Source organism: Trichechus manatus, unplaced genomic scaffold (assembly GCF_000243295.1).
Source record: "Trichechus manatus latirostris isolate Lorelei unplaced genomic scaffold, TriManLat1.0 scaffold00031, whole genome shotgun sequence".
Classification (NCBI taxonomy): domain Eukaryota; kingdom Metazoa; phylum Chordata; class Mammalia; order Sirenia; family Trichechidae; genus Trichechus; species Trichechus manatus.
In genome coordinates this window covers 16,044,266-16,057,764 of record NW_004443967.1, presented here as the reverse complement: position 1 = coordinate 16,057,764, position 13,499 = coordinate 16,044,266, and the positions used below count along the sequence as shown (strand labels likewise).

Below are 13,499 nucleotides of genomic sequence, written 5' to 3'. Positions count from 1 at the left end.
TGATAATTTCCACATTCTGTTGGATCACCTTTCTTTGGAATGGGTACAAATAGGGATCTCTTCCAGTCAGTTAGCCAGGTAACTGTCCTCAAAATTTCTTGGCATAGACAAGTGAGTACTTCCAGTACTGCATCTGTTTGTTGAAACGTATATATATTTGTTAGATGGAAAAATAAACAAGGGTTCAATCGTGACTGTATGTTATGAATAGCAGGATTTGCACTCGAAGAAAATTACACTAATTCTACAATCACGTCAACAAAATTTCAATTTACTGGATATGTAATGAGTCATTTCCACTTAGGCATTTGAAATAAACTCAAAGGCATTCATTATAAATTCCATTGAACGATGGTATTTGGCATAATAAATGACACTCATAACACGCAGATACAATAAACCATAGGTCTGCTTATCTCAGATTCCCGCTGCTGCCTGCTAAACGACAGGAGAATGACGCCCGAGAACGACAGGACATGTGCACACCGTGAGCGCTCATCTCTGTCCATCGCCTCTGTTGGTCTCCACACTTCCTGGGGAGGTAGAGGGGACAAATAGATTTCTCTTTGGAACTGGGCTTCCAGCAGCACTTATTCCCTGGGATCAATTTCACCCTGACACACAGGATGATTCCAGAGATGCAGAAATAAGCTCAAACTCACACCGTCCATTATTTCCACGTGTCCTCTCATGGGGTCAAAGCCTGACCAGACACAAGATAATGATACAGGGCCAATTCTTTGCCTTGTCCTTCTCAGCCTCTGGGTCCTCCTTCAGTGGCATCTTCAGGCCTGCAACCCCCAGTGCAGCCCCAGGGCATCCCACCACATGTAGGGCTGTGGGCTCCTGGATGTGGGCACCTGGCCGTGGGCTCCTGGCTGTGGGCTCCTGGATGTGGGCACCTGGCCGTGGGCTCCTGGCTGTGGACTCCCTCTCTCAGTCCAGGCATGGAGCGAAGTCACCATTCCCAGAGTTAGGGTCTTTTTGTCCTTGTTCCAGCCTGAGATGGCAGTCACTCTTTCCTAGAAACACACTTCTTGTTTCTAGCAACTCTATACCCAAAGCCAAGGTTCTCATGGATCCTGAGCCCAAGATGGTAAATAATACATATAAAAAAACACTTGACATTTCAAACAATCTTCACATGTACAGTTTGGTGACATTAATTATGTTCATTATGCTGTTCGGCCATCACCTTTTGGTGATGTCAGCCAACTCAAGGACGAGGAAGCCTGGAATCTCCCCAGGAATTATCCCTTTTTCCTCCTTGCTCTGCAGCGGTGGAAACCAAGGTCTCATCCAAGGTCATAAGCCAGTCTGGGAGCCCCACGCTTAGGATGGATCCCAGGTGGTCTGAGTCCTAGTCCAGCTTCCTTTCCACCCTGTCTACGTGAGAATCACCTGGAGCTTGTTAACACGCTGGGCCTTTGTATTAACCCAGGCCTGGGAGGGGTCCGGGAACCTGCATTTTTAATATACCACATGTATTTTTTATGCGGGTGGTTGCTAGCGCAAATTTTGAGAAATATCGCACCACAAAACAAGGCTAATACTGCGCATTTCCAAGACAGGTATCTGTGTTTTCTTCTGAGACCAGTGTCAAAGGTGTTCCCACTGGGTGTGATTACACACCTCATTGAGTGCACGGGGACAATTATTATCAGAGCTAAATTTAACTAAAACGAGAGGGATCGCACACCAAGTCAGAAGGCCTGGGGTGGGCACCAGGTATGCGTCAGTTTTCTTACAATTAAACTACAGCCATGAAAAGGGGAGACAGAGGGAAAAGGGAGGAGAGGGGTGAGGGAGAGGGGAGAGTGGAGGGGGAGAAGGGAGGGAAGAGAAATGAGAGGAGAGAGGAAGAAGAAGAGAGGAGGGGGAGGAGAGAAGAAGAGGCAGCGCGGCCACAGACGCATAAATGCTAGCGGCTTCTCAGTGTTGGCTGCACAGTAGGATCACCTGGGAAGCTTTAAACAAGACAGATACCTGGGCTCCAGGGATTCTAACGTACAGTAATTGATGTGGGATGAGGCTGGGCACTGGAATTTTCCCAAGCTCCCCAGGTGTCGCTAATGTACAGCCTGGGCTGAGTAGGAGGCCAGTCTACAACAGAATCTTCAAAAGAGCCCAGCCCACAGCACAGCCGGGCCCCCAGGCAGCAGAGGTTCCCCCAAGGTAGTCCCTAGCACTCAGGGCTTCCAACTGCTTAGTTCCTGCTGAAAATTTGCATTTCTACTAAGTTCCCAGGTAATGCTAATTGTTATTGTTGTTAGGGGCCGTCCAGTCAGTTCCGACTCATAGCGACCCTCTGTACAACAGAACGAAACACTGCCCGGTCCTGTGCCATCCTCGCAAGCATTGCTATGCTTGAGCCCATTGTTGCAGCCACTGTGTCAATCCATCTCCTCGAGGGTCTTCCTCTTTTTCAATAACCCTTTATTTTACCAAACATGATATCCTCCAGGGACTGATCCCTCCTAATAACATGTCCAAAGTATATGAGACGGAATCTTGTTATCCTTGCTTCTAAAGAGCATTCTGGTTGTACTTCTTCCAAGACAGATTTGTTCATTCTTTTGGCAGTCCATGGTATATTCAGTATTCTTCACCAACACCACAATTCAAAGGCATCAATTCTTCTTCGGTCTTCCTTACTCATTGTCCAGCTTTCAGATGCATATGGGGCGACTGAAAACACCATGACTTGGGTCAGGCGCACCTTAGTCTTCAAGGTAACATCTTTGCTTTTTAACACTTTAAAGAGGTCTTTTACAGCAGTTTTGCCCAATGCAATGCGTCTTTTGATTTCTTGACCACTGTTTCCATGGGTGTTGATTATGGATCCAGGTTAAATGAAATCCTTGACAACTTCAATATTTTCTCCAATTATCATGATGTTGCTTATTGGTCCAGTTTTGAGGATTTTTGTTTTCTTTATGTTGAGGTGGAATACATACTGAAGGCTATGGTCTTTGATCTTCATCAACAAGTGCTTCAAGTCCTCTTCACTTTCAGCAAGCAAGGTTGTATCATGTGTATAACGCAGGTTGTTAATGAGTTCTCCTCCAATCCTGATGCCCCGTTTTTCTTCATATGGTCCAGCTTCTTGGATTATTTGCTCAGCATACAGAGTGAATAAGTATGGTGAAAGAATACAACCCTGACACACACCTTTGTTGACTTTAACCCACGCAGTATCCCCTTGTTCTGTTCGAACGACTGCCTCTTGATCCATGTGCAGGTTCCTCATGAGCACAATTAAGTGTTTTGGAATTCCCATTCTTCGCATTGTTATCCATAATTTGTTATGATTCACACAGTTGAATGCCTTTGCCTAGTCAATAAAACACAGGTAAATATCTTTCTGATATTTTCTGACAATAGCAGTGATATCCCTGGTTCCACGTCCTCTTCTGAATGCTTCTGGTTAAGGACCAATTCTGAGAATCACCAGTAGAGCAGTGTTTCTCAAAATTTATTATACATAAGAATCACCTGGGGATCTTGTTAAAATGTAGATTCTAATTCAGTATATCTGGGGTGGAAATGCAAATTCTCAGCAGGGGTTCAAACCGGAACAAACAGGTTCCAAGCCCTGCTTGCACTGTGAACTGGGAGGGTGAATCAGTGGTCAGGCTGAAGGGCAAGGCTGCATCTCCTCAGGCTTGGCTCCGTGCCATTCCACTGGCCATCTGTTTTGGGGGATATGTAGTCAGGGATATTTTGACTTTAAAAAATGAAGTAAATTTTAAAATGACTATCCACTTTTGTCTCTTTGCCTGTCTTTTGTTATCTTTTAAGTTTGCAACTTCCCACATACCTTTAAAGGAATATTAGTCCCAGTCTGCAGAAAAGAGAAATGCCCCTGAGTGTTCCCCACGTGTTAGGAAAAACAAACACCTGCTGTCAACATAGGTGGCCCTTCCCCTCCCAAAAGGCCAGCACCCTCGCGGCTCTGTGTTTCTCGAAGTGTGTTCCTTGGATCACTGATGTCAGAATAACCAGGGCTGTCTGCTAAAATGCAGATGCTTGGGCCCCACCCACTGACCTGCGGAATCTCTGGGGCCTGGGGAGCCTGCGATTGTCACATCCCAGGTGATTCTCACGCACACGGAGTGGAAAACTGCTAAGTGCTGAGCACTAATTATGCCGCCAGGCTCCCCAGACAAAGATCCTCTGCAAAGAGTGGGAATTCAGTAGAAACCAAGATGATTTTTGATTCTGCGTTCGTTTTAAGCATGGATACTAATGGGTGTCCAAATGGGGGCTCAGGACCCTGGGAGCACTCCCTGAGTGCTGGGTACAGTTCATTCTCGTGTTTAATAAAAACAAAATGAGGACAGAGTCTTCTTCCTGGCCTCCACCCAGCTGGATGCTTTATTAAAAACCACGGCGCTCTGTTTTGGACACACCAGCGATGTGCTGTTAGCACATTGGCTCTTCTGATGAGGAGGCAGAAACACCCTGATCATTATAAGATACTGGAGAGAAACTCAGGCTTCTGCGAGGGCGCATGGAAATGCAGCTGAGTCCCATCTGTCTTGGTCCAGCCCATTCCCATTTTGATCAGTGAAATCACCTGATTTCACAGTCACAGACTTATCTGGGCCATTGTCCGTCAAGCTCGGGCATTTGATTTCCGTTGTTTCTTCCTTCTAGACTTGATGCCAGGCAGCAGCGAGCCACTGAAATCTAGTCTCTACCAGCAAAGGGGCAGGGCTGCGGGAGGGAGGGCTCGTTTGCTGCTTTCATATGGGAGGGCGCACTCACCCCCCCTGGGAAAACTCTCACGGTCCCAGCCCCCTACTCCAGAATCCCACCCAGCTGCACGCCCTTTGAGGCTGTGAAGCAGGTGGAGATGACTGGAAATTTGACGACCCCGTCCACGCACACATTGTTGAATGAGCTGAGACTAGATGCCCAGCAGAGAAAGTCAGCTCATTGATCCTGCTAATGTTTTCAGCAGGAAGCACTTTTCATAAGCAGTTCTGTGTTTCCAGCCTCTGGCCCTCAAGCTGATGTCCACATACAGTCAGAGTGGGCCTTGGGTGAGGACCTTCGAGCTTCATGGGCCTAGTTCCCTGGTGTCCTGGTTGGTGGCCTGGGAAGGGGGATTTACTGCCTGTATTACAATGGATAAGTGCCCTGGTGGTGCAGTGGTTAAGCGCTTGGCTGCTAACTGAAAGGCTGGTAGGTAGAAACCACCAGGCATTCCATGGGAGAAGGATGTGGCAGTCTGCTCTCGTAAAGATTTACAGCCATGGAAACTCTACGGGGGTAGTCCTACTCTGTCCTATAAGGTCGCTATGAGTCCAATCAACTTGATGGCGGTTTTTAAAATTTTTTGTATTTTACTACAATGGACTGCTCAAATAATTGGGATCTTTTTCCATTTGCAGGAGCCTCTGGCATCGCAAAATACAAACATGATTTCATCCATACTGATTTCACAGCTGATTGATGAGAATGAATCAAGAGAGAAATGGGCTGTGGTGCCGGAGCCACGTGCCACCGCCCAGTGGCCCGCGCACCACATGAAGCCATCTTCAGCTGGTCACAGTGGCGACGAGACCAACGGGGCACTGGCCTGCCTTCCCGGCAGGCTGGGAATTCAGACTCCTTCAGATGCGCGAGGCCCCGGGACAGAGCTGCTGCCCCAGAAGGAGAGCCCGCGCAGGGGTCCCCGCAAAGGGTTCTCGTCCATCAGCGTCACGGCTAGGCGTGTGGGCCCCCCCGGCGGCACCCTGCTGTGGGAGAGCTCGGGGGACCCGCTGTGCACCCAGCCCAGGGCTGTGGACGCTTCACGCACAGACCCCTCCGCTCTGGCCAGCGGTGCGGAGCCAGGAGGGCCCCACAGACCATTCGTGTGCACAGAGTTCTCCAGAAACGGCTCTGTGGTGCGGCTGAAGGTCCCCGAGGTCCACCCGTGGCTGTGTGAAGGACGCGAGTACTGGGTCACCAGTAGGGATAGCAGAGAGGACAGCTTTTCTCCAGGCAGCCCGCCCCCGGGAAGGAGCCCGCTGCTGTTCAGCTCCTGTGTCCACCTCCGAGTGTCTCAGCCGTGTCCGAATTCCATCTACTACCTGGACAAGTCGCTCTCTGTCCCCATCAAGCAACCTCCGATTGCCAGCCCCCAAGTGCACAGATCCGTTCTGTCCCTCAACCTACATTGCAGTTCCCCCAGATCAGCACCAGATGGAGTCGGCGGCCTGGCTAACGGAGAGCCAATGAGCTGCGCCCTCAGCCCCACGTCCACCGCGGGAAACCAGACTCTTCCAGGCCCGAGCTGGAACCCAGGGCTGCGGGAAAGCTACTTGGAGGAAAACCCAGCATTGGCCCGGGCACGTTTGGGGAACAGCACATGTCCTTGGAGCGGCTCGCCCACCTTGGGAAATACAGGACTGGCGGGCATGGGAATGAGCCACGGCCCTGCAAGAAAGGGGAGAGAAGACCACGGGCCTTGGTACCACGCCAGCGGCCATGCCAGCCAATTGACCATCCACATCCCTGGCTGGAGCTATGCTGCAGGTGAGTGACCACGGACCGGCAGGATGGGGTCAGACACGGCCTGCACACCTGCCTCGGGAGTTGGTGTAAATACCTGTCCACGATGGGTCTTAAGTGGTTGCTCCGACATACGTCGTCCCCGTAGGCGTTTACTTCTCAGGAGGCTTGCTTTGGTCTGCTCAGAGTTGGCAGTTGACAGCTCAGCATCGCTGTCCGACTTAGATTGGTTTTCTGAGAGGACACTATTGTAGATCGTGAGAGACCACCCCTCAAGTTTTGTTTTCGGCAATAGCTCTAGGCTCTGCAATGAGTGTGGAAATAGGGCCCCCAAGTGCGGTTCATTTAGACTGTGCCCCCTTCACTCCAGGACAGAATGAGGCGGACGAAGTGCCGTCCACCGTCCTGAGGTTTGGCGCTCTGTGGGAAACATCTGCCCATACGGAAGTGTCTTGAATTCTGCACTCTTTATTTTTCAGTCAGATAGTTGCTGTTTATAGATAAGCCTTAGAAACCTAATTAAGGATAAACAAAACAACCTGGGAATTATTCAGTAGTTTAATGAGACCTCACACCCGGTGATTATCTTCATCTTTCAAAATACAGCCTTTCCCCACACCCATCAACTGTCTTCAAATGGTGAAAAAGAAAGACAGTGTTAACATACTGCTCACCTCAGGCAGACCCAAGTTTCAGGTGGAGAACATGGGGCTGATGTCAGGGGCAGTATGAGAAAAGCGCCAGCTGTCGCCACATTATCATGTGATTTTATCCAGGGAGTTGCAGCCACAAGGTAAATGCCATCTATGTCTAGGCTCTTGTCACCTTTTTCTTCTCCTTTTCAAGTTCCTCGGCCTTTCTCTGCCAAACTGTTTTCATGTCTAACTCAAAGGGCCCTCTTCTAGACTTGGAGTTCCCATTGGCTGATTGGGGTTAAATTCTTCATACACCATGTAACCCACCATACAGATAACAGGGACTTCTCTCTGGCTGGCCGTTGGGGGTTTCCTGTGGTAGATGTACCAGTCCGGCATTGAGTACACCCCCGGGGGACCTTTCTGGGTTCCAAGGCCAGAGGGCTTCAGCAGATCACATCTGCCACCTTGTTTCGCAAGCTTGACGTATTCTGAGTCTGATTCTTTTATCTTGTATCTACGAGATCCAAATTGCTATTTTGTGTGTCTCCCAGATCACTAATCCTGGGTGTCTGGGATGCTGGTGGGGTGTCTGCAGCCTTCTTGGAGTGCTTCACTGGAATATGGTACTCGAACTGCTTCACTGGAAGATGGTAACACCAATCCCAGGGCGTGAGGCAGTGCAGCTCCTTGCTCGCATAACTCATGGCTGGGGTCTGTGAGTGCGGTTCAGAAAGAAGGTAGGTTCAGGAGGTACCATGTGATCAAGAACCCATGGTACTGAAGGAAGAAGTCCAAGCTGCACTGAAGGCATTGCCAAAAAACAGGGCTGCAGGAATTGACGGAATATCAGTTGAGATGTTTCAGCAAATGGATGCAGCACTGGAAGTGCTCATTAGTCTATGCCAAGAAATTTGGGAGACAGCTACTTGGCCAACTGACTGGAAGAGATCCATATTTGTCCCCATTCCAAAGAAAACTGATCCAACAGAATGCAGAAATTATCAAACAGTACCATTAATACCACACAAAATTTTGCTGAAGATCATTCAAAAGTGGTTGCAGCAGTACATTGACAGGGGACTGTCAGAAATTCAAGCCGGATTCAGAAGAGGATGTGGAACAAGGGCTATCATTGCTGATGTCAGATGGATCTTGGCCGAAAGGAGAGAATAGCAGAAAGAAGTTTACCTATATTTTATTGACTATGCAAAGACATTCTACTGTGTGGATCATAACAAATTATGGATAACATTACGAAGAATGGGAATTCCAGAACACTTAATTATGCTTATGAGGAACCTGTACATAGACCAAGAAGAAGTCGTTTGAACAAAACAAGGGGATACTGCATGGTTTAAAATCAGGAAAGGTGTGCGTCAGGGTTGTATCCTTTCACCATACTTATTCAATCTGTACGCTGAGCAAATAATCCGAGGAGCTGAACTATATGAAGAAGAACATGGCATCAGGATCAGAAGAAGACTCATTAACATCCTGTGATATGCAGATGACACAACCTTGCCTGCTGAAAGTGAAGACTTTGAAGTACTTACTAATGAAGATCAAAGACTACAGCCTTCAGTATGGATTATTCCACAACATAAAGAAAACAAAAATCCTCACAAGTGGACTGATAAGCAACATTATGATAAATGGAGAAAAGATTGAAGTTGTCAAGGATTTCACTTTGCTTGGATCCACAATTAATGCCCATGGAAGCAGCAGTCAAGAAATGAAATGACATATTTGCATTGGGCAAATTTGCTGCAAAGACCTCTTTAAAGTGTAGAAAAGCAAAGACTTCACTTGGAGGACTAAGGCGCACCTCACCCAAGCCATGTTATTTTTCAATCACCTCATATGCACGTGAAACCTGGACAATGAATACGGAAGATCAAAGAATGCATGCCTTTGAATTACGGTGTTGGTGAAGAATATGGAATATACCATAGACTGCCAGAATGAACAAGTCTGTCTTGGAAGTATAGCCAGAATGCTCCTTAGAAGGCAGGTTGGCAAGACTTTGTCTCACATACTTTGGACGTATTATCAGGAGGGACCAGTTCCTGGAGAAGGACATCATGCTTGGTAAGTCGAGGGTCAGTGAAAAAGAGGAAGACCCTCAATGAGATGGAATGACACGTGGCTGCAATAATGGGCTCAAACATATCAGTGATTGGGAGGATGGTGCAGGACAGGGCAGTGTTTCGTTCTGTTGTACGTAGGGTCACTATGAGTCAGAACCAACTCGATGGCATCTAACAACAACAACGGCAACAAACCTAGATCACAACATTCCATAATGAAGTGTGTGTGTGTTGTGTGTATATTATAGATAGATAGACAGACAGACAGGTAGAGGCAGTCAGTCCCTGGGTGGTGCAAATGGTTTGCACCGGACTACTAACCTGAAAGTTGGCAGTTTGAACCTGCCCAGAAGCACCACAGAAGAAAGGCCTGGTGATCTGCTTCTGTAAAGATTACAGCCAGGAAAACTCTACGGATCAGTTCTACTCTGTAATACATGGGGTCGCTATGCATCAAAATCAACTCTATGGCAATGGGTTATACATGTCTCTCTCTGTAGATACATATAATATAAAGGCTCTGGGTGGTGCCAACAGCTTAACATGCTTGGTGGTTTTGAGCCCACCCAGAGGCACCTAGGAAGAAAGCCCTGGAGATCTACTTTGAAAAAATCAGCCATTGAAAATCCTACAGAGTATAGTTCTGCTCTTGTCACACATGGGGTCGCCGTGAGTTGGAGTCAACTGGACGGCAACTGGTGTGTATGTATGTGTGTGTGTGCATGTATGTGTAATACACACATACACACACATATTTTCGAGTGACTGTCCACCTTCTCTTTCCACACGGATGAGACAAGTCTTGGACTCTCTGTGCCAAACAGCGGCAGCAGCAGCAGCGCAATAGCCTGTCTTCCTGTTTCGTCTGTCTATTAAGGCGACTCGGCTGGGATTTGTTGCTCTTTTTGCCCTTGCCAGGCCCAGGCAGAACTCCCAAGATCAGCTGCCTGTGGAACCCTTTGCCTTTCTCAGGAGATCCGGGACAGGAAAGCAGACCTTCACCAGAGGCCAGATTTCACTCCTTCTCTGTGTAAACTTCCGATTTTCAGCTTTACTTTCTGCGAGAGACTCTGGTTTATGAATTAGTGACTTTCCACTTGGGGAAAATATTTAAAGATAATAGTAGTAAAATTGAAAACGCAGCATATGCATAATTATTTTGTGGCACAATTTTTGGTTTAATGAATGCTCTGAGAGATCTTCAAGGCAATTTTGACATGGTTTTTAGATTGATTAAACCATTGAAATGCCTCTGAGTTCTACAGACTTATTGGCAAGAAGAAAATGCAGGCAGCTGTCAGTGAGCTAAAGCTGAACTCCAGTTTAGTATTTGAAGAAAGTACTCGAGCCAAGCACTTCACCTTCCTTATTGACAAAGATTCCAGAAAATACACAACCTACATCGTATCGTCCTCAAGTTGAAGCACGTCTGTGTCTATTCCGTGTCCCCTGGTGTGAAATAATCATTTGGATTTATAGCACTTTTCACCAAACAGTGTTTAAAAATAACTATAGCCAGATCTCAAACATTCACCTCAGAGGAGAGCAAGAGCAGAGAATATTCCCCCAAATTAGTTTTGGCTTTGTCACAGGAAGGGTTTTTGATTGTGACTTTGTGAAGAGACTACTCTTGTAAGTGATTTTCTTAGGTGATTAGTATAATTTTATTTCCAGAGGGCCGACTTCCCTAGACTAACATACATCCCAGAGATTCACATACAGCTTTAAATCATGTGGCCTTATTCTACCATTTGAGGAAAGATACTCAGAGAGGCCAAGGGAGTCTCGAACACCTTTTTTCAGAGTTGCTTTTATTTTCTAGCTCGTGAACTTCGACAAGCCACGCAAACTCTCTGAGCTTTTTTCTTCATCTAGGTAATGAGACAGAGGAGTGGGATTTGAGGTTCTTGAAGGCCCCTTGAAACTTAAAAGAATATCTGCTCTGTTTGCCTGAGGTAGAGTTGTGAGGGAAGAGAGTCCATGTGATTATGAGTCCTCAGTCATAAATTCAAAGCCTTGGACTCCACCATTTTGGGCATGGGCCTCAGATGCATAAAAGTGTGTGTGTGTGTGTGCATGAGCACACGCACACACCCCTCACACACTTGCACACACCCTCACGTGCCCCATCCCCACATTCCTGCTTGCTCACTCGCTCACTGGAAAATGAAATTGCACTGGAGTATATTTCTTCTCACGCAACAAGACAGCACTCCCCGTCCATGGCGTAGAGCTCTTGCATGAAATGTATAAACACAACTCTTCACCGACTCTAACAACCACAGTCTGTCCCAGCAGAGTCTACAAAACGCTTCCAGGGTGAGCCTGCTGACCTTCCATCTTGACAAAGCTTTTTAGCCTTAATGCAAGTGTTGCTCATTAAAAGTCAGAGGAACTGTTTGTGTTTTCCTGACGGAAAATGGAATCTTGTCTGAGGCATTCTTGACAACCTTCTGTGGCTACACACGCTATTAGCGGTCTTCACTCTTCGCAGTTACTGAACCAGATTCTTTTTATCTGAAGGATCCCCAAATACCTCATGAGCAGCATCCTCCGAGCCCGTCTCACTGACGTTCAGCCACTTGGCGGGTGTGGCCTGGGAGGCTCTACAAACAGAGGCAAGGTGATTTGAGTTCTCCTCATTAGGTCCCTCAGCAGAAAGTCCTACAGATTGTGTTCCTGAAGGGGCCTCCAGCACACACGCCCAGAAACATTACTAGGATTGGTGAAAACGTTACACTCACAGACACTTCCTACAGCACAGATAGGCGTGTCCACAGGGAAGCAGCATTGCAACAGACAGGTGGGGACCTGTTGTCTCTCCTCAGGGGCTGAGGGTTTAGGAACTGGTTTCCTCTGCACTCATCTCCTCAGTCACTGTGGGTTGGATTGTTTCATCTCTGCTGGTAATAAGCATCCTGCTACAGTCGTACTTGGTGGCCATTGACAAATCCCTATGTCTGTTGTAAGAAAGAATTTCATCATTGTCATCATCATCATCATCACTGTTATAAGCACAACATGTATTGAAGACTTGCTAAGTGCCAGGCCCTTGGCCACATCCATTGTATTCATTATTTTGAAATCACCCAAATCATTCTGTAAAGAGAATATCATCCTTATTTTCAGATGAGACAAATGAGGCTTGAAGGTTACCCAGGTCCACGGAGCCATTAGATGCCAGAGCTGAGAGCAGCTCTGGGTATTTGGCTCCTGGTCCATTGCTCTGCCCTTCTCCTGAAAGCCCCAAGCAGAGATGTGATGGTGGTGGCGACTCTTTCGATGGTGGGATCCATCACCACCATCACTATGGAGGGTGACATTTGAAGACCGCCAGTGGACACGTGGAGTAATACCACTATTTGGTGGTTAATTACCCTGGTGGAATCTATTAGGAGAGTGAGCTACACAATTAATTTCTAACGGGATGTAATAAGGCATGTCATTCGATGCAGTTAAAATTTATTGTCTCAGAAATCCTTTCCAGCCAGAAATCCAGTTCTTTGTTGGGTTCCCTGCATAGACAATGCTAATGTGAATGGCTGTCTCCTCACTGGATGTTGCATGCCTGAAACAATACTGACTTCGATACATTGCCTATTGCCAACTTCATTTTGCATTCGTGGCCTAGATCGGAAACAGTCCCTCATTCCCAAGCTTTTCAGATAGTTGGAGCAAACTCTCCTGATTTTGTTAGATGCCATTGGAGCAGAGACTAATGAACACACTGTACACACCTGTTTTCCTGTGGTGAGCCTGCTATCTTGGAATGTCCCCAGTCGGTATATAGGCTTCTGATGTCGCTGATCTGAGAAGTCCCCAGTGGAGTTTAATACCACTGGGGAACAAAGATGTGAATGGCTCCAGAGGAAGTAACAGCTACCAGATCACCAGCTGAGTGCTGTGTCTACTAGTGTTCCTCTGGTCTGGTCTGTCACATGAGCAGGGAATGAGGTTTATTTCACCAAGAAAACACTCACACTCAAGGGAAAATAACAGGTGCAGTACCCTGAAACAATCGATATTAATATTTTGACATATTCTATTGTTTTTCTTAGCATACATATTTTTTCTTTTAAATAGTTGAAATCCTGCTGCATTTGTATTTTCTCTCCGGGTCTCTGCCACTTAGCACCGTATCATTAACTTTTTCCAATTATTAACAGTACTTAACAGGTAAACTGTCTATTGACTATGAAATAGTGCTTTTTATGATATACCGTAGTTTATCTAACTCTTCCTTCATTGCTGGTCATTTAAGTTGTTAACT

At 46.9% G+C, this 13,499-nt stretch overlaps 1 protein-coding gene across 2 annotated transcripts in view; it reads left to right on the top strand.

Moving 5' to 3' along the window:
• CUNH10orf90 (chromosome unknown C10orf90 homolog) overlaps positions 1 to 13,499 on the top strand; it is a 224,596-nt gene that overhangs the window by 156,800 nt on the left and 54,297 nt on the right. For both annotated transcript variants that reach the window (XM_023729902.1, XM_004374931.1), the window contains exon 4: positions 5,400 to 6,528. In XM_023729902.1, coding sequence (XP_023585670.1) covers positions 5,400 to 6,528 — 1,129 coding nt within the window. The remainder of the gene's footprint in view (positions 1 to 5,399; positions 6,529 to 13,499) is intronic.